General features: G+C 45.1%; 3 protein-coding genes across 4 annotated transcripts in view; all 3 read right to left on the reverse strand.

Moving 5' to 3' along the window:
• Positions 1-9,552, reverse strand: part of SLC23A2 (solute carrier family 23 member 2) — a 68,570-nt gene extending 59,018 nt beyond the window's left edge. Inside the window, exon 1 of the mRNA XM_052806517.1 lies at positions 7,425-9,552. The gene's annotated coding sequence lies outside the window, so the exon portion shown is untranslated. The remainder of the gene's footprint in view (positions 1-7,424) is intronic.
• A 2,571-nt stretch (positions 9,553-12,123) lies between these two features.
• On the reverse strand, positions 12,124-17,696 carry TMEM230 (transmembrane protein 230). Of its 2 annotated transcripts, XM_052806524.1 has the most exons (5): positions 17,282-17,696; positions 16,601-16,675; positions 14,912-15,039; positions 14,309-14,431; positions 12,124-13,386 (listed from the first exon to the last, which is right to left on the reverse strand). In XM_052806524.1, the coding sequence occupies exons 3-5, from the start codon at positions 15,008-15,010 to the stop codon at positions 13,246-13,248; spliced, it is 363 nt and encodes a 120-aa protein (XP_052662484.1). In that variant the 5' UTR covers positions 15,011-15,039; positions 16,601-16,675; positions 17,282-17,696; the 3' UTR covers positions 12,124-13,245. The 2 variants fall into 2 exon arrangements, with proteins under 2 accessions (XP_052662484.1, XP_052662483.1); XM_052806523.1 differs by lacking the exon at positions 16,601-16,675 and having other exon boundaries at positions 17,282-17,687.
• Positions 17,697-19,876: 2,180 nt separating this feature from the next.
• On the reverse strand, positions 19,877-22,772 carry PCNA (proliferating cell nuclear antigen). The gene is made up of 6 exons (XM_052806522.1): positions 22,480-22,772; positions 21,845-21,942; positions 21,356-21,423; positions 20,979-21,173; positions 20,542-20,665; positions 19,877-20,414 (listed from the first exon to the last, which is right to left on the reverse strand). The coding sequence occupies exons 1-6, from the start codon at positions 22,698-22,700 to the stop codon at positions 20,332-20,334; spliced, it is 789 nt and encodes a 262-aa protein (XP_052662482.1). The 5' UTR covers positions 22,701-22,772; the 3' UTR covers positions 19,877-20,331.
• Between the last annotated feature and the right edge of the window lie 423 nt (positions 22,773-23,195).

Here is a 23,195-nt window from a genome sequence, read left to right on the forward strand (position 1 = left end):
GGAGCTTAGTTTAAGACCATAGACCCTATGAGGCCTCAGGAGCATTTGTGCTTCTTATCCTCATGCATAATTTTTTCCACATTCACTGCAATACTCTCCTCGTTAAGCTTCTAAAAGGCTTTCAAATGAACCATATGGAGAACTATATAGGACATGGATAAGTCACAACATACCTATTCTGCTGCTCTAGATTATGAATATTGATCCCTTAGCATTATTCAATACCCGGCCTTATCCCAAACGTATAGAGTCAGTGCAGCTTTTAAATGTTAATAGCCTTTGTTTGTTAGGGTAGAGGAGCATGGAGCCGTGATATAAGGGACGTTTTAGTAATGCAAGATTGATTGAGACTGTAGCAGTTCCACTGTTGACAGGAGTTTGTACAGGAAGATGGATCATATGTATTCAGTGATGCAGTCTCCCTACAAGGACTTCCTGTGTTCAGGAATCATTGGCAGAGACACAGCTCTATATTATTTTTTTTGAGGTGGTATAATTTTCTAACCTGCCCTCCCCCAGTTGAAGATGGCAGAGTGAAATACAGGTAATATGGCAAGAGATCTGCAAGTGGGAAGTTCAGACGCGTGCATCAGTCAGATTGAAATTTAACAGGTAAAGAGACCTTGGGATTGTGATAATCCCAAGGACAAGCAGGGGAAAGATGATAAAGGTAGATTTAGCGCTCTGAGAATTGAATTTGACATAGCTAGACCCCCTGGAACCATGGGCTCAAACCCAGCAAGGCGTTTTTCAGGCCTTTGTTCCTCTTAGATAAATTACCTTCTAGGTGGCCTTCTGTGCTGTAAAGTTTCAGAAAATAACCCAGCACTTCACTCACTCAGGGAGCTGAAGCCCATTTTATGCTGTCACACTGTCCTGCTTTAGAAGTAAAAATAATTTTACTGGCATTATTGGCGTATATCATTTCTGTTACTAAAATGTAGTGAAGAACCATTAGGTACCTATAAAAACATTCAATCACTTTCTGCCTGAATGATTCACTGGACCATAAAAGAAGTTGGAAGAATCAGAGACACAGGATGTGCATGTGCTATCCTTTATAGCAATGCTATGAAGAGGAATTAGCAGTCATTAATCATTTAGTGTGCAGACCTGTGAAGTTCTAAAGACAACACATTCCTTTTGCTATTTTCTTTTCTATGCTACACCTAATCTAGGAGATATGTGAGCTCCTCAAAGCTCACTCAGGGATTTACCTGAACAAGTAAGGTGTTGCTGGATCTAGGCAATTAGTCACAATAGAAGGCTTATGCCAGTCCTCCCCATTCAACCAGTGTAAAATACCTGTCCATCAAAAATATATAGCCTGAATTCCTCCTGTAATTGCCCTAACCGGCCTAAATTCCTGTAACACTGACTTTCTTTAGCTAAGACTACAGTCCTGGAGTCCCAGTTCCTCCCTCTGTTCTTTGTACTCATCAGTCATTATGCTTGCTTTCATGACGCAGGACAAATATTATAGTATTAATGTAATCACAGTAGTAACAACTAGAGAGTGCATGAGCAAGTAGTGCTTTGTGATAATTGCCAGCCTGAATCACCACAACATCTCCACAACAGCATGCAAGTAGGGACTTGATGTTGTGGTAAGGTTGTGCCCATGTGGAGCTAAAAGTCTCCATAAAGAGATAGTGTTGTGGGACAGCTGAGCCTTTAGCCTGGGCTGTGTGTCCTTCTCTGCAGCCAGAGAACACAATACTATTGTGATAATCTGAGGCAACCTTTAATGAGTATGTTCCCCAAGCACACCAGCTTTATTTTGTTTGTTTCTTCATGGCTCTGTACAAATAAAATGGTAAGGACAGGACTACAGAAGGTCAGGGTTTTCTTGAGATGCAGCATGTATATTTTACTGGCATAAATTTAAAAGCTGAAATGTTTTTGGCTGGCATCTCTTCTGTTTACTCAAAATTTCCATTTTAAACCAAAGTGTTGCCTCAACTGGGACATGAATCATTGATCTGAGTACAGGATCTCCAAAAGACCAGATCAAAACTTCACATCCTGTTATATCCAGGGATGATTGTATTGTTTTGGGCCTGGGATCCATAGCTCATTTCCAATTCCCCATCTTGTTTCCTTGGTGTGGTTTTTTTTTTTTTTTTTACAACATAAAACAAGGAAATAAATAAAGAAAACCAGTCTGCCTCACATCAGATTAACAATATTTCATGTGAAACCCACAGATGGAGTCCAGGAGTTAAGAACAACCCAGCACACATGTATCTTGATAAGAGGAATATCTTTTACTGGATTACACAAAATAAAAATTAAACCCTTTGTATTTCAACAGCTGTCTAGGAGGTAAAAGAAAACTCCCCCAGAAAAGGCAAAAAAAGTTAACAGCTCACCGGGAGTGATGTTTCTGCTTCTTCCTCTGGAATATGAAGTAGTAACTGTAAGGGGCAAAGAATACTGAACTGGGCAGACCCCTGGGTTTCTATTCTATACGGCAAAGAGAGGAAGAGTAAATAACCCTTTTTAAAAAATGCTGTCTACCACCACCTAGTGGAAAACACCACCTCAGGTTCCTTGACCTACATAAATTTATAATTTATCTTGGGGACAATCATGAGTTGATTGCCGTTTCCCCCCTGCAATGTTATATGGAAACAGAAAGAAATAATTTTTTTGTTAACTCTAAGAACTATTTCTAAAACTGAACAACTTAGATCCTGGTCTGTCGTCTGAGCTAAATCCTCAGTCCTGCAAAATGGAGGTAGGAAGACCCAGGAAGAATTCTATTAAATTTAATTAATGCAAAGTGCTCTTAATAGCAAATAGGGCTTTTGGTTCAAGGATCTCAGACTACTTTGGTCCAAGTACTCAAATTACTGAGGCTTCAGTCAGCGATCCAAGAGGCAGATGTACTGCTGTGCTTGCTATATAGAAAAATAAATAGCAGGGGTTGCAAAGTTACAGTTGCCTGAATTCATGTAATAAATCAATAAGGGAGCAGGAGAAAAAAAATCTGCATAGTTGCAGAATTGTTGGATCCCTGCTGTTTATATCTTGATAGTTTTACCTCTGGTAGCTTTTAGAGAGAGGACACCTTCCTTCACCTTTGTATATGCAAAATATTTTGTAAATGGAGACCAGATTCTGGCAGCCAGCACAGTACAAACAACCCAGAAGAGGTTCCTGTGCTTCTCGCTATAGGGTTGCTCATTGGCCACACGGTATTCATCCAAACATTATCAGTGAATATAAGGAAGGAAGAGTAATGAACACTTACAGTAACACTAACTCAGCTGGACAGCTCATGCTTTGGATGAGAAGCTAATTTTCTTGATGCTGTTATGTCTGGTACCTCAGGGGCTGTAACAAACAGATGAGATTTAACTTGCTGAGTCAGGAGGAAAGAGGAGATGGGCTTAGTCACCTTGCAGAGTTCATTCCCAGTCCTCTTTTCAAAAGCATAGCCCCTGAAATTAGCCAAGGGAGAGTCCTTACATCTTGGGAAGGGTGGGAGCAGGAGGAGGCCGGGAAAAAGGCATGCATTTATCCTCCCTCTTCTCTTTTTCTGCCAGGTTCTAGTTGCCAATACTGCTGAATTGCTGGAGCCACATCTCCTGACTCCGACATGTTGTGGCAGCAGAAAAGGCACTGCAAGAGCCCATGGCTGACAGCTCCTGACATTTTTGCTTTACCAGTGCACATTCACACTGGCTTTTTGCTTGCAGCTACCCATCAGATGAAGCCTATGTCATCTGGAGAGATGGTCTCCAAGCCTGAGACAAGGTGGGTTTTGCCACCTTGCATCAAGTTCATGAGCAGCTGTTGTTCAAAGCTGCAGCAATAAATGGCAGCTTCTGTTAACAGATGTGTATAGGCAGGACCAGAGCAACTTATTTCCCCTTCCAAAAGGGTGTGGACATGGTGCACAAAATCATTTTTAAGTTCATTAGAAGAATTTTGTAGCACAGAATAAGACAGGTTTTCTTAAGCCACCTCCACTGCAAGTTCAAATGAAAAGCCTTTCCTTTGCAAGGAACAGGCAGCAGCACCCTTGTGGTTGCTTACTCATCTCAGCAGAGAAGTGATAGAGAAAATCCCTGGTTTAACCTTTCATTGCTTGAACCCACTTGCAAGCCGTTCTGAAAGAACATCCACAATCTGTCCAGAGAGGAAGGATGGTCTTGGATGTTGTCATTCCTTTTATCCGCTATCTCCTCGTGACTCAATTCCTCCTGCGAGCATATAGTAACAAAACCACACAGTGATGTCAGGAATGATAGCAAAGCGATTGCTGTAGAATCAACCTCCTCTAGCAAGTGGCAAAAGACAAAATAAATGAGCATGGTGCTGAAGCATGAGTTAAAGATCCAAATAGGCAGCACCACAACAAGCCCTCTACAAAGCTGCTTCTGAAATTGAACTGTCCAAATCACACTGCATAGATGCCGGGAATCATCATTCACACACGGCTAAAAAAAAAGAACTCCCCGAGACAGGAGGGAGAACTGGGCCCAAACTGAAGCTCAACAGGCAACTTGAGAGCTGGAAACTGTCTGTGGCAATGCTTTCCAGTTCCTTCTTTCCCTGACAGCTGAACTAACACTTGTCACAGGAGTGCAAACCAGGCAATTATAGCAAGCATGGATGCCACAGGGCTGGACAGGCTCACTATTTATAGTTCTCTACCCACAGAGCTTTCCCACTGTGCCGCTGCACACAGGTTAAGGTACAGTCCATGCCTTGAAGGGCTCACCATCTAAATAAAAATAGGAAGAGGAAGGACTAGCAGCCCCTTTTACGATGACAGCCAAGACTCTGAGATAAAAGGATAAAAAGGAAATGCACAGCAGGGCCTGGAACAATGAACTCCAACTTCTCCCCTACAAATTGCCCTTTATTTTGTTAACTCCTTCCCTGCTTAAAGTGCCACCTCTCCACTACTCATAATCAGTGCCAAAGAGTCCGATACAGTGTCACTGAAGTGTTCTTGCAGGCTCTGACCCACCTTGCCACCGTTAAATTATTTTCCCTACCTACAGCAGAGGTGGAAGAAGGGATGTCAGCCTGCCCTTAACTCTCTCCTGAGACCTGGGCCCATGCCCCATTGACAGGGTGGGAAGCATCGGACCAGGACAGCATCCTGGTGCGCTGACCCTGCTAAAGGGATGATAAACTCCCTGGAGTGCAGCAGGCTGCCAGCTTCATGCATTCACTGTCTCAGCCGACCACAGATGCAAGTCAAAGATAGTCTCCTTTGTTTCATGGGGAGGATTAAAACACGAGCCGTTTGTAAGTTGAGCTTTGAAGTGTCATCTTAGCAATTTGAAATGCGGTCACCCAACAAAAAGAAATCTTTACAAATACATTTTTTTGTATGTGAAGTTGGAGACCACCCACTGGCCTATTTTTAGGCATACATTTGAACTGGCCACGTTACAGTCCTGCCTCTGTTCTCATGCAATAAAAGGCAGAGAGGATTCACTTGACCTGCAGTATCAAATACAGAGAAAATAAGACATTTGTCTGGAAAAGAACCACCCAAAATAGCAGTGAAGAAGTCATGCTGTGACATGAACTGCTAGTGTTCAGAGACAAGAAAAATGAGTATTATAGGAGCTGGTAGACTTTTTCTCATGACATATTAATGAAAACAACTGCTAGAAAGTTATATGGTGATGCTAATTAGTATTTGTAGCTTTAAGGACCTGAGATCTTTCTCTTCTGCACTAAATACACCACATGTGTAAGAGCAAGAAATAATCCTTGCTGAGGCGAGTTCTCAGCTTTCTTCAAGGATTCTTTCTAGATCTGCCTGACATTTCCTTTGCTAAACACGGCTTTTAGCTCAGAAACTAATGCTCTTGCGTGAGCAAACCCTCCCCTGGCAGCTGGGTTTTGGTCGATTGGTTTGACCACTTGCGTTAAACATGATGCAACGCGGTATGACAAATGCAAGCAAACATCAGGATGGAGCGCAATGGAAATGCTGCATCCTATCTGACAGTTCAGCAGGAGGGGGAGGAATTATTTGCCCTGGTAACAACACATGGAAAAGCACAGAGGCAGGGGGTAGGATGCATTTGCAAACACTGATGTTCCCTACCCTTTTTACAGCCCCTCAATAGGCTTTGCAATATCCTAAAGTAGACAATTATTACTGTATTAATTTTCTGTCTTTCCCCTCCTTCAAGAGGCTGGGGAAAGAACCCAGAACACCTGACTGCAGATGTATTAACTTCCCACTACCACATCAGCAAGACCATATGTACCACGCATTTCCCACTGACAAGGAAAGAAAGGTTAAAACCTTGCATGACAGGTTAACAGCATGATTTACAGCAACAGCTTAAATAAATGGTTGCAGGCACGAAAGACTAACAGGCAGCTAATCCTTTAAAGACTTAAGAGCAGCTACTACTTCAGTCCAAGTAAATATTTCAAAATAAAATTAATTAGTGGTGACTAGTGGATTTTTTTCTCTGTTTGAACAGCCCAGGCTGAAATGGTGATTCCTCCACAGAACTTAGACTTTCAGTGCCGAAACTGCTATTTCACAGGAGCAGAAAGAATCCTCTCAAAGAAGATTCATTGCAATTTTGTTCCTTATTGTAATTGCAGCAGAAGTAGGAAAGCTCTATATGAATCTCATAGATCTCTTACTGTCAGAGAGGCAAGCTCCAAGTGCAGCCTTTTTGCTGCTCTAGAAATGGAGGACAGCATCATGGCTCAGTATCCAACAGAAGTACAGTGTAGAGGAAGGAAGTGTTCGCTTCCCAATTCTTATCATTAGTAAGCTCTGTCCATGCAGGCCACAAAAAAGACCTCCTAATAATTGCCTTGCATCTAATTAAAAGAAGTTTCTTAACACCTTCCTAGACACAGGTGAAAGCACAGAAGGAAAGGCCTCAAGGTAGCAAGTACCTAACCAGCACAAACCAAAGTCTGCCTGAGCCTGGAGAAGCAAAACAGTCAAAGAAATCATCTGGAAACAATAATTTCTAATCCACAATTAAGCTTTTTTCCCAATTTTTTTTTTTTCTGTGACCCTTGGCTCCATCTCAGAACAAAGCCAGTTCTCTTGGGAGGGAGCAATCTGTCATGGCCCACTGAATTGTCTGGACTATTTTTAGTTAAATCCAGCATTCCTAAAACCTCAAGCTGATTGTGTATCAAGGAACGAGCAAGGAAACCCTGTGAACTTGCACATCCACATTTCACACAGGGAGCACAGAACGCAGCATGCCAGTTGCCTTGCAGCATGAAAGCATAGCTGGGCTGAACGCAGAGCTCTAGGAAAAAGGCAAAGAACATCTCTTTTCACCAGGTGGAGAAGGCAGAAAACAAAGGCAGGATTGCTGACTTCCCTGAGCTGGAAGAGGCAAACAAGGTCTCTGCTAGCGCTTGAGAGGCCAGAGAAATCCAAGGGCCAGGCAATTTGCACTTACCCACTAAACTGATGAGCTGCAGCTCCAGACTACAGCAATGAGGAGAGTGCTGAGTGGAAAGGCAGGATCAGCCAAGGAGTCCCAGAGGTGCTTGGCAGGTAGAGATCTTGCTGGGAAGAGCAGGACAGACACCCCAATGGAAGGGCCAGGAGAAAGCTTAAGGAGAGGCAGAAGATGTGAAGGGCAGTTGTATGAATGGGCTGATGCGTGGGACTTTTAAGGACTGGGCATGAGGGGGAGGAATATGGAGAGAGCATGGAGAAGCTCGTTTAGACCACAGCATAAGTGGAGCATAGCACAAATCTGATTAGAAGGGACAGAACTGTTGTGCCGAGTCATTTCTTCCTGCCCTGCAGGGTTTTTACGTCATCTTTTATGCCAAGCAAAATCCATACTGCTGTAAGAGTAGCAGTATAGCACTGAGCCCCTCAGTGGCAAACATTGCTGAATTTGGCTAATTGCAATTGACAGAAAGCAAGCAAACCACAACCACAGAGGCTGGTCTAAGTGTTCCTGCACAATGGGTACCAGAAAAGCACTAGTGACACTGTTGCAGATTGTGCTGTTTGTTCAAACAAAGCATGTTTTATGGCTATATTTATAGCACAGGGGTCATAGCCAGCGTGCTCCAAGTGAGTCATTACATTCTCTCTCCCCCAACTCCCCAGATGTTTCACACAACTTCTACTAAAATATTTTCAGGACTAAGATCAGTAACCTGCTGGCCAGCCCAGCCTCCTCACAACCACCAGGCACTGCAGACAGTCAAACAGTACAACATCCAGCCAGGCCTCAAGGATGAGGTTATCAAAAGAGTAAGAGGAAATACAAATCACTGCTGAGAAAAAATGAACAAGGAGTTAGAAACTCAAGTTTCCTCTTGCTACATCACCATAGGACCAGTGATGGGCCTTGCTCTTCTCCCCATCCCATGAACCTCCATCAGCACAAGCACATGGAGAATCTCAGAGAGAAGGATCAACAGTAATGCCAAAAAACATATATAGCACAAGTAAAGTTGCTGCCTGGAGTACTTACACCCCCTTTCCCAGGATCAGACTGCAGTGCCTGCAGCTGCTTCCCTGTAGAGGGAATGATGTCTCTTTACAAGTGTCTCTGTATGGACAGATGCAAAATCATGAGCCTGTAAGAATCACAACACCGCTGGCTGCACAACCCCTAAACAGAAAAGAACTGAGAGACCAGGATAGGGTGATAAGCCCTTCAGGGCTGTGGCTTCACTTGGACTCAAAGCTCACACACAATCTCCAGGCTGGTGAAACACCTCACCACTCCATCACTTCAAGCAACCTACAGAAGCACAATTTCTGCCTTTTCTTTCAAGGGTTTATGAGAACCATTTGCACAACACTTCAGATAATTCTGGCTTTTCCTATTGCTCCTTTCCACTGCTGAGTTCATCTCCATCCCTCCTAGTTTTGCCATATGATAGAGATCCCTTTCAGGCCTGCATCCTTCTACACAATATCCCAACAGGGGCATTAGCCATGACCTTGGAGATGCAGCACTGGATGCGATGCATGCGACAAACCCTTGCTGTCCCCAGCCTTATCCAGTGCCCAAGTTGGCAGAGACCACGGCATTGCTTTGAGCCATGTCCAAGTGTGAAGCCTCTCCTGGAAGCCCACTGAGGTCCCTCAGCGAGGGCACGGGCAGCAGGTTGACTCCTTAGCTCTACACTTGAATGTCACCACTTGCTACAACTCTGCTGCCTGACTTCCCTTCTGAAGGGAATCTGGCTGTGGGAAGTGTTAGAAAATGTTACACACAGCATCTTTGAGCCAGGAGCCACTGGTGGCCATCTGTCTCAGCTGGTGGCATTTGCGCCACCAACAGTGGTAAGGAGCCTCCTGGAGAGGAGAGGAACAGGTCCCCTTCTGCCTTGGGCAGCACAATATGCTATTATCAATGAGCCATTGCAAATGAGGAGCAGAGAAAGAGCCGTTGTGGATCTAGCATCAGTTTCCAGGGCTTGCAGGTAATGTCTGCAGCTACCCAAGACTGTCTCCACCGCTACCTTGTTTGTTCCCCCCAGTTTATTCACCTAGATGTTTCAAATAGCTTGTTTACATAAGGGAAGTTTCCTCTGATGTGATGATGCTTGGGAACTTTCATTAGCTTTGTTCACTTGAGACAGTTAAAAAAAAAAAGTAAAATCAAGATATTTACTTAAAATGAACCTTTGCTTTTATAAATAATACATTGGGGGGAATTTCTTTGGGACTGCTGGTAGCTCAGACCAGAGGACTCTAGAATCACACTTCTAAACATCTTTCCAGCAACTTTATGGTATTAAGTACACAAGCATATAAATATACTATACAACAGCAATAGAAGAACATTATTGATGATACATGAATTCAAGCACTCAAACTAGAGAAAAGCCTGAAATCTGGGTGCCTGTTCTTTCTCCAGAGCTTCTGTGCATAATAATTCCACATCAAGCTATACAAATGCTGACTTTTTTTTTTTTTCCTCTCTGAGTCAGCTGCCTTGCCGAGTGCCCAGAATGGATGATGCTCAATGAAGGAAATAGCTATTCAGTATTATCCTCATTCATCAGTGTTCGGCCAGTGCCTTATTTGTCATTCAAGCCCTGCTCTAGAACCAGAAACTTCTTCACAGGCATTTTCCTATTACCCTTGCCACTCTAGTGAGTCAGTCAGTTCTCCCCAAACCCACAACACCCATGATTTTACAGAAGGGGAACTGAGGAGCAGAGCCATTAACTGTGGGGTTTGGCAGCAGCATCTGGCACCCAGGGTCAAGGGAAGGATACAGCTACACAGCCAGGGAGTTCAGGCAAGGCAGCAAAGGAGCCAAGGCAGCAAAGGAGCCAAGCCAGCCATGCAAATCATGCATGCAGGTCCACAGTGTGGCAGGAGTGGGAGGAAAATTAAAAAGATCCTGTTGTAATGTATCAGCACAGAAGCACCGAAACACCAGCCCCACTTGGGAGGAAAGCTTCATTCTTATGTAACGCTTTAACAAATGTAAGAGCTGAGTGCACTGATTACAATCAAATCTACACTAGAGGAGCACCACTGCTATGGTATGGACGAGGCTCAGAGAAACAAGATATTCGCAGTAAAGTTTTCCAATCTCTTGCAATAAATGTAAATGCATGCTATTTTGCAAGAGAAAATTGAGCCCTGGCTACTAGCTACACTACAGCTAGACAATTAATAGACATTTGAACATCTAGAGACTTATACTGTGGAGGAAAACCATGCTTAGACTGCAGTGTCAACTCAAAGAATGAAGTCATCTGGATCTGCATTTTTCCAGCAGTCAACATACCTTTTTTTTCTTTCCCAGATGCGTCTCCTTTTTTCCAGATTAGATATAAAACAATCCCTGTAGAGAGGAAAATTTCCCTGTGGCCATCCCTCACACAGACAGCCCTGTGAGCACTAGGGCAGGGACTGTTCTTATTTATACACTGTGCTGCCTGAGGACTTTGCTTCTGTCAAATAAAAAATAAATTAATTAATTGCCTTACCTTCAGAAATGTCAGCATGTTTTTCTCCTGTCCCCTACATTTACTTGTCCTTCTTAGTCAACCCAGGCTTCCCAATCTTCTGCATCTTATCAGCCCCACTTGAAAGCATCTTCTCCCTCCCCCTTTTCTTCTTCCATCTAAACTTCCCTTCCACTTCCTCTCCCCTTTCCCCCAAACCAAACAAATCTACATTCTTATCCCCTAATAGAGGCTGATTCATGTTTTTGCATCAGCAGCCACTCTCCTGGCCAGACCTAGCTTTAATTGACCTATTTCAGCTGCTGCCAAGCAGTACGTGACAACATCTGGGAAGCAGGGCTGCCATCGGCCCAGGGGCCAGCAGCGTCAGGAACGTGAGATGGGTGAGGGCTGGCGTGACGCAGCACAGCAGGAAAGAACATGCATAGTTGTTGCCTTCAGAGATGGAAAGGGAGATCCTGAATTCAATCAGTTATTCCTCAGAGTGCAACACTGGGGCACACACAAGCCAATTAAGTCAAACAAGGGAAGAGATGTAGGTTAAAAGAGATCTTGGCTCAGGCTTTGGGTTTAATCTAGAATATTGGAGGAGGAAAACAGGCAATTTTAAGAGTACTTCCAGAGCAAGGCATTCATCCAGCACTGTTCTCATCTCAACATCTCCACGGACCTGCTCTGCAGCAACAGTGGTACCTGCCCCTCTTCCTTTCAAAAAATTTTCAGTCCACAAAGCACACCTGACAATTCTGGAGTATCAGTACCAGCCCACAAGCCATATTCAGACACTGCTCCTGTTACATTGCACAACAAAAGGAACTGGATATTTGGACCCTGAAACAAAGCAATTAGAAGTCTGGGGTCTTTACACATTTAATAAAGGCTGCACGTGAGGTTCAAAAAGCAAATCCTGACCTTCTGGAGAAGCACGTTTTCCTACCGCACGCAGAGCACTCTGGATTGCTGCACTAGGGAGGGTAATCCCAGCTCCCGAGCTCTGCCCCAAAGCCAGCCAAGGGTCCTGGAGAGCAGATGGAGCTGTTCCAAAGCTGCTGGCTCAGCAAAGGCTAATGCTGATTGGAGTGACTACATTAGCAATTGGAAGCAGTAGGCAACAGCAGATTCAGCTAAAGCCTTAATCTGGTTGCCCAGAACAGTTTTTAGTGCACACCTAGATCTGTGAATGTGAAAAAGACAAGGTTATGATTTGTACACAGAATATACTGAAGTTTATTCATATTTAATACATCTACTTGTATCACTACTTGTCAACATACTTGTTCTCCAGGACACCGAGTTCATTCCCACTTCAAGAGACAGACTGTTTTTATTTTACACAAAATAGAGCTACCAATCTGTTTTCCCTGAATAACCTATCACTGAAGCTAGCAAAACAATACAAATGGGACTTTAGTACAAACTATACAGAGATTTCCTTTTTACTGGTCTAGGGAGTTATGCACAGCATATTATCTAGACAAGGACAAAATGATTCCAAATATACATACAGATGGAATTCAAGTGTCTCCAAGATCCACATTAGTCAAAACCAAGGTTTTTGGTATCTAGACACTTGAGTCCTGGTCCAAATTCCAATTCTCCCTGTATCCATTCAGTTTGTTTAATATAATAAGCAAAAATCCAACAACAGTCCTTTTAAAGGATAAGTGGATTTTGCCAAAAGTAACAGCGGCTTCTGAAGTATGTGTTTGCTGAGTAAAAAAGCTTGGTCATTCTGACAAGAGGAGTTGTGCAGCAAATGCACATGTAAATCATTTCATGCAAGTGCAGTTTTCCCCCTCTTGTACACATCTGACTTGTTACTCCAGACAAGCACAGGACAAGTAGATTGGAAGCATTTCTGATGGACAGAGAGCAAAAGGAGAATTTAACTATGCTGGTTTATCTGCAAAGATAAACCCAGTGCTAACCACAATCTCACTGAAAACTAAAATAAACTCTATAAAACAGTTAGAAAAAACAAGTATCTTTGCTGCTGAAACTGGCTCATCTATTTTTGGATAATTGCTAGAATTGGCTTGCCCAAGAAGAACTTCTTACAAGCAACCAGCATTATGTAGCCAAAAGAGGAAAAAAACAATAAATCACATGTTCTTCCCACCTAATGTTGCAATCCTTTTGGTCGATTCCACGTTCAAGCCCCCACCACCCCAACTGAAAAGCCTGCAATACTTCAAAACCAGGAACTGGCATCTTGTGACTGATATACTTCATCTACAATCTTACAAGGCCCCCTCTGATATCCAGGGTAACTAACAGCTCTTACCACCAACCTAATTATAATGCAATTAAATACATTGTTCAATCATCAAAATCCGGGATATCGTCATAGGAATAGCCCCGGTAGCCTTTGGAAGCGTAGTATGCAATGCGGAGGTGGTAGAAGCCTGGGAGAAACACAAGGATCCCAATGATGAGCACAGGGATGGCACGGTCCGTTCCCTGCAGAAAAGAGACAGGCAAGTGCAGTAAGAGGAGATTTGTATGGGGGGGTCTTCCCTAAGTCCTGCCTCAGCTATTCATTCCTAAGGCCTGGCTAGCTGACAAAAAGCAAAAATTCATCTTAAATCAGAAATATCTCATTTTTCTTCAGGCTGAGCTCCAAGTCCTCTCCCTGGCATCTCCTCCTTGCTACAGGAAACCCTTAACTGAACTTCTCCTTCGGGTAGGAGGGGTGGCTCCTCCTAACACTAACCACGTAACAAAACTGCCAGCCACATGCTGGGTGCTGCATGCCCAGCTGAGAGCAAGCTCTCCTATCTGTGCCTGGACTGCTTCCGATACAGCCAGAACACTACTGTTTCCACAATGATAAGCAGCAGCTGCCAACTGTAAAGCAATTCCATATGGCACTAGGTAAAAGAAGTGTGCCACAGAGGAGCACCAAGTCAGCCACAAACAACAGATCCCCTTTCAATGGATCATAAATACAGAGAGATGAGAAAAGTGCTGCTGCGTCCTATCTAACAGTCTGGTATCTCCTACAGAAGTTACAGACGATGTTCACTAGAAGAGTGATGATCCTAGCATGAAGTTTTTCCAGGACAGCAAGCTGACCTCTGCAGGGATGTAGCATTAAAATGAAACTGTACCCCAGGGAGGACAGAGAAACTCGGCCCTCCCTGGCAGATCTCCCATCCAGCTACAAACCTGCTCCAGACTTGCTAACTGAAGACATCACAGGGCTCTGCTGCCAGAGAAATAGGGCTGACAGCAAACACCAGTGAGGCAGCAGAGGGGATTATTTTCTTCCTTGCAGGCCTTTTGCTCTGAATTTCTACACTGAACACGATGGTTCATGGCAGGCTTTGGGGAATGGCAAGCAATGCAAAACTCGCAACGGAAATGTAATCAAACCACTTACGCCTTTGCTAATATATCCTGCCAAGAGGAGGGCTCCTATGATAATGAGGAAGGTCCCGATCATGAAGAGCACAATAGCCAGTGCAATTGCCTTGTAGGGGATTTTTGGTGGGCTCTTCTTGAACTGGATCGAAAAAACCCAAATATTAAAAAGCTTAACTCAGCACAGTTCCCCTCCCACCATGGCAGAAATGTGCATCCCACAGCTAGCAGAGATGACATGGGACAAACTGTTACAGCAGCTCTGCTGCAGGGCTGTGTAACGGCCCTTCTGCAAGGAATCCTGCCCATAGAGACCCCAATGTCCGAGCCAGCATTTACACCCATTGCTTCCAGATCTGCTCCAATTTTCACCTCCCTCCAAAGAAAAAGCATCTGGCCCTATTAAACAAGCAATCTTTCCAGTTAAGCTCTACAGGCTTTCTGGAGAAGGGCTCAAGTGGTGGCTGACAGCTAGCTTTGTACCTTTCTGAGCTAAGGCTGTTCTACTAGAGATAAACAAAGCAGCAGCCTCCCAGGCACATGCAAAGCTATAGCAGCCTTTCCTAGTAGTTTACAGTCAGAGCAGCAGCAGCAGAAAGAGGTTTTCTTCCCCAGTTTTTACCTGCAGGTCAATATATCCATCATCAGTGCTGGAGAGCTTGGAATATTTGACTTTGCTACTGGGAATCCCAGCAGTCAGATTTGTCCGTGATGGCATCATTACAAGGAAGCCTGAGCATCAGCTAGAACCTGGAAAATGAAAACAACAGCAAAAAAAAAAAGTCAGAGCAAACTGGACAATAGAATCTGAGAGACATGGATCAAGTTTCTTACTTGAAACAGTGCCAAGTCTGTATTAACAAAAAGGCATCTTTGTTCTTTTTCATAAATTCTTTTCAAACAAAGCTTTGTATTTAAGCCTAAAATACAAAGGCATGGATATAGCTGCAACAGGGTTTTGCCAATATTTGAAAGCAAAGTCAGACTAAGGTAGAACTTGCATTTAAAATAAGATAGAAATTCCAGAATATACAATGTATAAATCAGCTCTCATTTCACAAGGAGATCACACTTCCAGCAGGGAAATGTCTGAGGTCCAGCTATTTCTAAACAGGGACACTAGCAAATAAACCCAAACCAGAACTAAACAAAGCAGCTTTTCAACCAGCCAGATATTTTGCAATAGATCCATTTAAAAAAAAAAAAACCAAAAACAACCACTGGAAACTAGAATGAAACGGAGCTGTCATTCCCAAGACTGCTCAGGTCATGACTCAGAGGGAACATGACAAGGGGACAGAGTGGTTAGTGGATGAGGGAACGAAAAAAACAGCAAGGAACTAAAAAGCATAGGTCACTTGTCTGTCTAGCTGCGAGGGAGGCAGCGTTCAGGGTAGAGCTTTATTTAGTTACGCCAGAGCCATACCCTGCAATTTCACCATGCCATGAAGCCAAGCCCTGCGGTTTTGCTGCCAGCAGTGACAGTCCTGGGGAGAAGGGCAGAACCAGCTTGCTTCTGCACCTTGAAGCCCAACTTCTCAGGAGTTGAAGCCTGGATCTGGCCTGCCAACACACCCCTGCTTCACTGCACAGCCATTTAACAGGGCCTGACAACTTCTCCCATGCGTTTGGTGGCTGCTCACCCACAGCCTTGAACCAGCACTGCAGCCCAGGGCTACAATTCCCAGAAGCGAGGCAAGCAATAGGCTTCCCTCACTTTCCAACTTCAATAGCTTTATTTTCTGAGAAAGTATGGAATAAAGAAAACAAAAGTGCATATCCCAACTGTTCCAACAGGAAGGGACAAAGATGCTTTCTCTATAACACTATTTGGCATATCCTCAAAATATTTAGTCTCCACTTGAACTGAAATCCTTTTTCTCCCTCTTGCTAATTGCTGGCACATTCCCCTGCCATCAGGTTTGTTCCTCCTGTAGTAAATTTGACTTTTATAAAAAACCCAACACCCTCTGATCTTAAACCCCCACAGCTGTACCTTTAACTTGGAACTTGTTGCTTTTTTTTGTAGCAAAACCCAAGCACAGACAAAACATTTCTAGCCCCATCGATAATGGAAATACCACCCACCTACAGGGTGGTAACACTCACATCCTCAGCCACTTATACATCTGTGTTTTTCAGGTCACAGTACTCAAATACCTCCAAGGCCTCCCATGTGCCTGGGGTAGACATGCAGGAGGAGAAAAAGTCAAAAGAAATCAGCACATCTGAAATGTGTCAGATTTCCTGACTCTACTCCATTTTACTCTCAAGTACCATGGGACTTCTTACTGACTGTCCCATTACTTACCAGGCTATTCCTAGTGGCTTCCTAGGAATTACTTCCAATCTACACCTGCGTAAGTTGTCCTGCCCTTCCCATCACCTGCTTATCAACAAGAAAGCGGCTATTAAAGACACATGTAAAAAACCCAAACCACTCAGATCTCGTGTTTAAGGGCCAGGTTCAAGTCCACTAAGCTTCACTATCCTTGTGCTCTACAGTGGTTCAAGATCACAAACGAGCTCAGTGCTGTGCCCTTTAAGAAGCAAATAAATGGTGAATCACATTTGTAATTAAAGTTTTCTAATATGATGCGCTACAGTCATGTTTTAAATGCAGTCAGAACCCGCACTGCCTGGGGGAATGCTCCCCGAGCAGAGCGCAGGCTCACCAGGCGAGCTTGCCAGTAAATGCAAACGCAGCACTTCGAGCCAAAATCCTGTTTACCCCCCAAATAAGAGCAATATATTTTTCAACCCTCTGTGCCCAGGAATAAGGCAGGAAGGGGAATGTCACTTCTCGCCCTTTCAGGAGCTCGAACCTCACACAACAAACACAGCCGACCCCCCTCCTCCAGACCCGAAATGGTTTCTCTGCTGCTGAACAGGAAGTTCCCAACATGTCTGGGAACTCCCCCAAAACTACGGGCTGCGCACCCTGCCTCACAAAGCTTCAAAACATTAATAAAAAGCACACAAAGGCGGTTACCTGCTATTCGCGCTGCTGGTCAAGCCCATCTCTCCCGCTGCCGCTTCTCTTCCGCACTGCCCCGGCCGCAGAACAACCCAGGAAGTTTATTCCCGATGACAGCAATTTCCTTCCAGGTTGTGGCAGCAGCTTCTCGCTGGCTCGGCCCCGCTGGGTTATTTTCGGCCTCGGACTCCAGATTAGCAGCTGGAATTAGTGTCCTTGGGCAGGGTGGCGTGGACCATGTCCTGGTCACCCAGGCCCGTGTCACACAAGACCCACCGGAGCTCATCTGTCATTTTGGGGCTGCATTTATGAAACAGCATGTTCATGCACATCTCTCCTACACATGCTTTAAAGTCGATTTCCTACAGGAAGATCTGGACGCAATTAAACCATCAGACACAGCACTGCCCTTCATTAAGGCAAAATGTGACAGACAAGCTATAGCCAGAAAATTATTTCTAGCACCTGGAACAGTATTAACCCATCAGATGAAAGACAGCTGGGGATCTACTTCCTCTAACTGCTCCAGACAAGGAAACCACAGGAATTGCCATGGTTCCAGTTCCTGTAAATTAATAAAGTACACACTGGATTTAGAGCCCAAAAAGCCTAGTCTTAAGTTTCATAGAATCCTCCCTCCTTCCCCCTTTTTCTCCTTGCTAAGAAAGTCTAAATACATAAACTTCAAAAGCTTACTCTCTCAAACATGGAGAAACACACACAGCATTTACTAAGCTTCCCCAGCTTTTTTTTTTTTAAGGGAACATCTTAATTTTGATTATTTAGGTATGACAATGGCACAGTAAACATTCAGCTTCTTTAAGGACTTATCCAGAAAGCACACAGTAGACAAGTCAGAACACAAGCACATAGACACTACTGTTAAATGATGTTTCTCACATAAGGCTACTCAATTTGGTCATTACAGCTGTAAAAATAAGCAACTAAACCATCTGGCTTATTTTTACAATGTGTTTATGAGTAGAATAGCACACTATTTGTAACCCCCACTACAGCAGGAGGTTGCACCAAAAAATTTGCTTCAATCACTAGCCCAGCTTTACGCGCATCATTGAAACCCAGAATCCTTCCCTATTTCAACATCATGAATCTTTGATTCTTTGCTGAAGCAGATGCTCGCTTGCTGTACTTGTAGGTACCACAATGGTGATCCAATCTGAGAAGCATCACATTTGGAATGACAAAAACCTCCTGGTTATTTAAGACAGTACTAGTACTGTTCAGGGCAGTAACTCAGCAATTGCTGAAAAACTTTAGGGCAGCTAAAGATCTTGCCTTTGATGTGTTTTCTTAAAAGGTGCTGAATTAATCAGCAGGCTAAAAAAGTTCAAGAGAATAAGTGGGGTATGCTCTGGAGACATAAGACAAAACTCAATATGGGAGCTGAAAACCATGCAGGGAGCTATCTGCATGCATCACAGCAGAAGAAAACAAAAGTCTAAACCATCTCTACTAGTAAAGCAGTGCTACTACCAACAAAAAAAAAAATCAACGGCAGGGGCATTAAGAAATCCTGTCCCTCACATTTGAGCAGGGACAAGTTTCTATCACAATGGTAGCTGCATCATTCTGACACAGCAAAATTTGTTTCTTAATCAGTACTGCCACCTTGTGAAATTCTCCTGCTAAATCGGTTGGGTTTTCCAAGTGTCAAATTTTCAGGCAGTTTATGCTCTAGTCAGTCCTGTATTGCTGACTAGTGGGAAGCACACAGCCTCCTAGAAGAATAAGCATACCCACAGCACTTAAAGAGCTTCTAAGTACTACTTACCACACAGCACTGATCAAACTAACTGAATTGCTTTTCAGTGTTTTGTCATTCGTGACAAAGTGGAGTCGCTCAGGTTCCAGAAGGAGGGTAAGGATTTATAGCTAGCTGGTAGCAATACAGTAAGTGAAGAAAAAAACCACAGAAGCTGCCTGAAACTGTTTTCAGATCTTATTTTTCATGATCAAACCTTCAGGGTGAAACATGGTGTAAGCCTTATTTTTAGATCTTCATCAACAATACGAGCATGATAAATATCCTCAATTAAGACAGGAATTGCTGGTAGCAGGGTGAGCACACTACACATCAATAGAAGCATGCAAGGTGTGGGACAAAGGCACTCAATGAACACAACCTGTTGAGGAGTGGCTCAACATCAAAAAGCCAGAAACAACAGAACCACACCCAGGAACAGTTCACACAAATCGCCACCAGACCAAGCGGTTTTCTGTCACAGCCACACTGGGGCACGTGCCTACACACTCTCAGACTTCACCGAGGGCCAGAGTGACAGCTACAGGGACAGTCCCTGCTAGAGGCAGCTCTGGCATCTGCTGAAGCTAGTGCATTTTAAGGAAAAGTTTCACAAACTTCCTCTGCTTAAAGGAAACAGCATCACAGACCAATTAGTTATTCAAACTGTAACCACACCCCTCAATTTCAACACATCTAAGGGATCAACACAGAAGCTGGTAACTCCAGTGCAAAAAAACCCCACAAGCTTGCCTGGTGCAGTGCCTTTGAAAAAGGAGCTAGGGTACATTAGCATAGTTTGACAGAGCATTGATTCATCCATCCACATTTAAACAGGATAAAACCCATGAAATTATATTCTTTATTTCCATTTTCCATGTTTCAGTTAGAATACCAGCTTCAAAAATAAATGGATGAAATAGTCAAATAAACTCGCAGCATAACTGAACAGCAACTCTAGTCAACTACAGTTCCACAGGTGAAACTCTAGGAAACATCTTTACTCAAGTTAAAATATTGCACCCCTTCTCTAACACAAGTTGAAAGGAGTAAGATATTTCACCTCCAGACAGTATCTAAGAGATTATTAGAAGTACAGGAACGGACTAAAAATCTACTTCCAATGACACCAGTATAGCAAAATAGTAAGTTGAAAAATATGTACAAAAGATATCTACACAACATGCCTAACAGTGCTCATACAACGCTCCACTGCACTGAAATTGCTACCACCACCATTTCCCTCTCAAAGTCAGTTGTCCTCTGAAGAGCTGACCAGATCTCCCCCTCAGTCCTACTCCAATTAAGAGCCTTCTTGTTGGTCTTCGATCTTTGGAGCCAGGTAGTATTTTAAGTGTCCCATATCAGCAATCTTGTACTCCACAACTGGGAAAAAGAAAAAGAACAGTATTCAGAAGGTTCTTCAGAAAAGCCTTTCAGTCAAGAGTTCTTAACGCAGCTCTAAGGTGGCAGCATTCTACAAGATTTTTCAAGGAGAGTTGCTTCTACTTACCAAGAGGAACATCTGCAGACATGCTGAGTGTTACCGTAGGTGACAGGGGAGTGGCTTTGGTAAAAAAGTTCAGGTACCTCAGAGCAAAGGTCAACTGGACTGGCTCATTCATCTCTATTGTGACCTAGAAAACCATCAGCCAGGTGAGACTTCAACAAACACAAGCTGCAGCAAGTCCCCTCAAGTCTCTCAAGTAATTCAGACATCTCAAGCAAAGGCAGACAGTGCTACTCCCCACTCTGTTCTGCTGAGCACAGCTTGCTGGCCCGGGGGATAAGGACCTAAAGTTGGCAACAATCTGTTGCCTCCAATCTATAAACCCGAGAAATACACAATCCAATCAGCCAGCTTTAGCCCCCAATAGGTCAGATAATTAGTCATATTAGTAGAAACCTCAACACTGGAGACACCACAGTAACTGTGAACGCTTAACTTACAGCTTCTTCTTCTTTATCCACATTACTGGTCTGTGACAGCTTGATGTTTCCATTGCCCAGCTCTCCATTAGATGAAAATTTCACACCGTCTTTTGCACAGGAGATGACAACTGCATCACCAATGTGGCTGAGATCTCTACAGATGCGTGCAAATTCAGCAGAAGGCATTTTCACTACACAGCTATATTCTTGTTCCTGCAAAGGAAGTGTCACAATTAAACTTCTACCAAGAAGCTTGGTGTAGTCACTACACTTGAGTTTGTCTAGTCTTTCCAAAGGAAGTTATATTACAAGCTCAAACTTCAAGTCTGATGTGAACATGGGAAAACACCCATTTCTAAGAGGCAGTGTCGTCAGTTATTTGAGCCACTACTTACTGGAATTCCAAGCTGCTCCACATCCAGATCCATTAACTTCATCTCATAATCAGAAACCTTTTCCTGATCTAAAAAAAGAAAGCATAGTTTGACCAAGTGTTTCCAAGAAGTTATCATCCTGAATTTAATTTTTGCCACCCCCTCCCCCCCATAAAAACATCCAAATTATGACAATAAGATCTACCTTGTTTAATTAGAGGTAGAAATCTGAAAGTGACCCAAACAGGCTTTTGCAGGCTGTAAGAGGACAGCAACCCACCAAGAGCATCTGCAGGTGGCCTAAAGAAGAGTCTCTCTCTTACAAAGCAAGCACCGGTCAGGTTGACTAAGCTTACATCTCCAGACTGTTTCAAGAGTTTAAGTATCAGGTGACCCCTCCCCTTTCTGAAATATTTACTGTCATTTCCTTCCCCTCCTGCATTTGCATGGTTTGTGAAGACCACCTAAACATATCACAGCAGCAAATTAGTTTCCAAATCTAACACTCACTTGGTGCTTCAAACACTAGAGCCAACGTATCTGCATTGTCTTCTGCTCGGAGAGTTATGATGTCTTCGTTTCCAGCACACTTCAGTATTTTGGACATGCTGGGGGAGGGAGTAAAAAAAAGGTAGGTGACTCAAGATTACAGGCAGACAGAGCCTACTACAGAGCGCGAAAACAAGGCTAGCAAGGAGCAGCCGCCAGCCTCAGACACAGCCTGCGGAGCTGTGCAGAAGGAGCAGAGATCGGGCTCGTTGTGTCCCCCCGCCCCGGGCGGCAGGAGGCCAGACGCCATGGCGGGCCGCGCTCGGCCTCCCCCGCTCCCCAGCAGGCTTTCCCGCCACGGCGCGCCGGAAGTAACGTCACCGCCGCCGGGCCCCGCCCCGCGAAAAACGGCGCGAGAGTTCTGAGGAGAATGGAAGGGGGGCGGGAAGAAGGGCAGAGAAGGGGCTCTGAGGGGCCCCCGCCCGCCCCGGCAGCGGCTCCCCCGGCACGGCGAGGGCAGACGAGGCCCCTCGCCCCGCACCCTCCCCTCCCGCACCCCCTTTCCCGCCGGCCCCCGCTCCCCTCAGCGCCTCAGGTCCCAGGCCCACTCCCGTCCCAGAGGCCGGAGAAGGCCCCCGCCGCTGCCCGCTCCCCACCTGTTGAGATTGACGCCCATGGCGATGTTGCGGTCGCAGCGGTAGGTATCGAAGCCCTCGGATCGCAGCGTGAGCTGCACCAGGGAGACGTGCGAGGAGTCCATGCTCTGCAGGCTGATGCCGCCCGAGCCCAGGTCCCAGCAGGCCTCGGTGATGAGGTCCTTGAGGGCCTCCAGCACCCGCTTGAGCACCGAGCCCTGCACCAGCCGCGCCTCGAACATTCTCACAGGAGCAGCGACCGCCGACAGAGAAACAACCGCCAAGCGCGACCGGCCGCCAACTGCCACGGCCCGCCAAGCGCCCCTTTTATAGCCGTCCCGCGCCCCGCCCACCGCGCGCCGCAGCCAATCGCCAGCGGCCCTGCCCTCCCCCCCGCGAAACCCTATCTACGCTCACATGACAGATGCCCCTCGCTCTCCGTCCAATCCCGCTGCCGCTCCTCCCCTTAATCCTGCCCCCTCGTCCGGCGGGAACCAATCGCCACGCGGGTTACACACTTCCCCCCCCCCCGCCTCCCCGTCCCCGTGGCGCCAGCCCGCCTCCCGCCTCGCCGTACGGCCATGGCCGGCGGGGGCGTAGCGAGGACGGCGGCTCCGGGAAGCCGCGCTCGCCCCGCGGCCCGGCTGAGGCGGCGTGGTGCGGGGCTCTCTGATCCCTGCAGCCCGTCCTCCGGCTGCACCAGCGGGGACAGCTCGGCGCGCTTCTCCTCAGAGGCC

This window comes from Harpia harpyja, chromosome 13 (genome assembly GCF_026419915.1).
Source record: "Harpia harpyja isolate bHarHar1 chromosome 13, bHarHar1 primary haplotype, whole genome shotgun sequence".
Lineage (NCBI taxonomy): Eukaryota > Metazoa > Chordata > Aves > Accipitriformes > Accipitridae > Harpia > Harpia harpyja.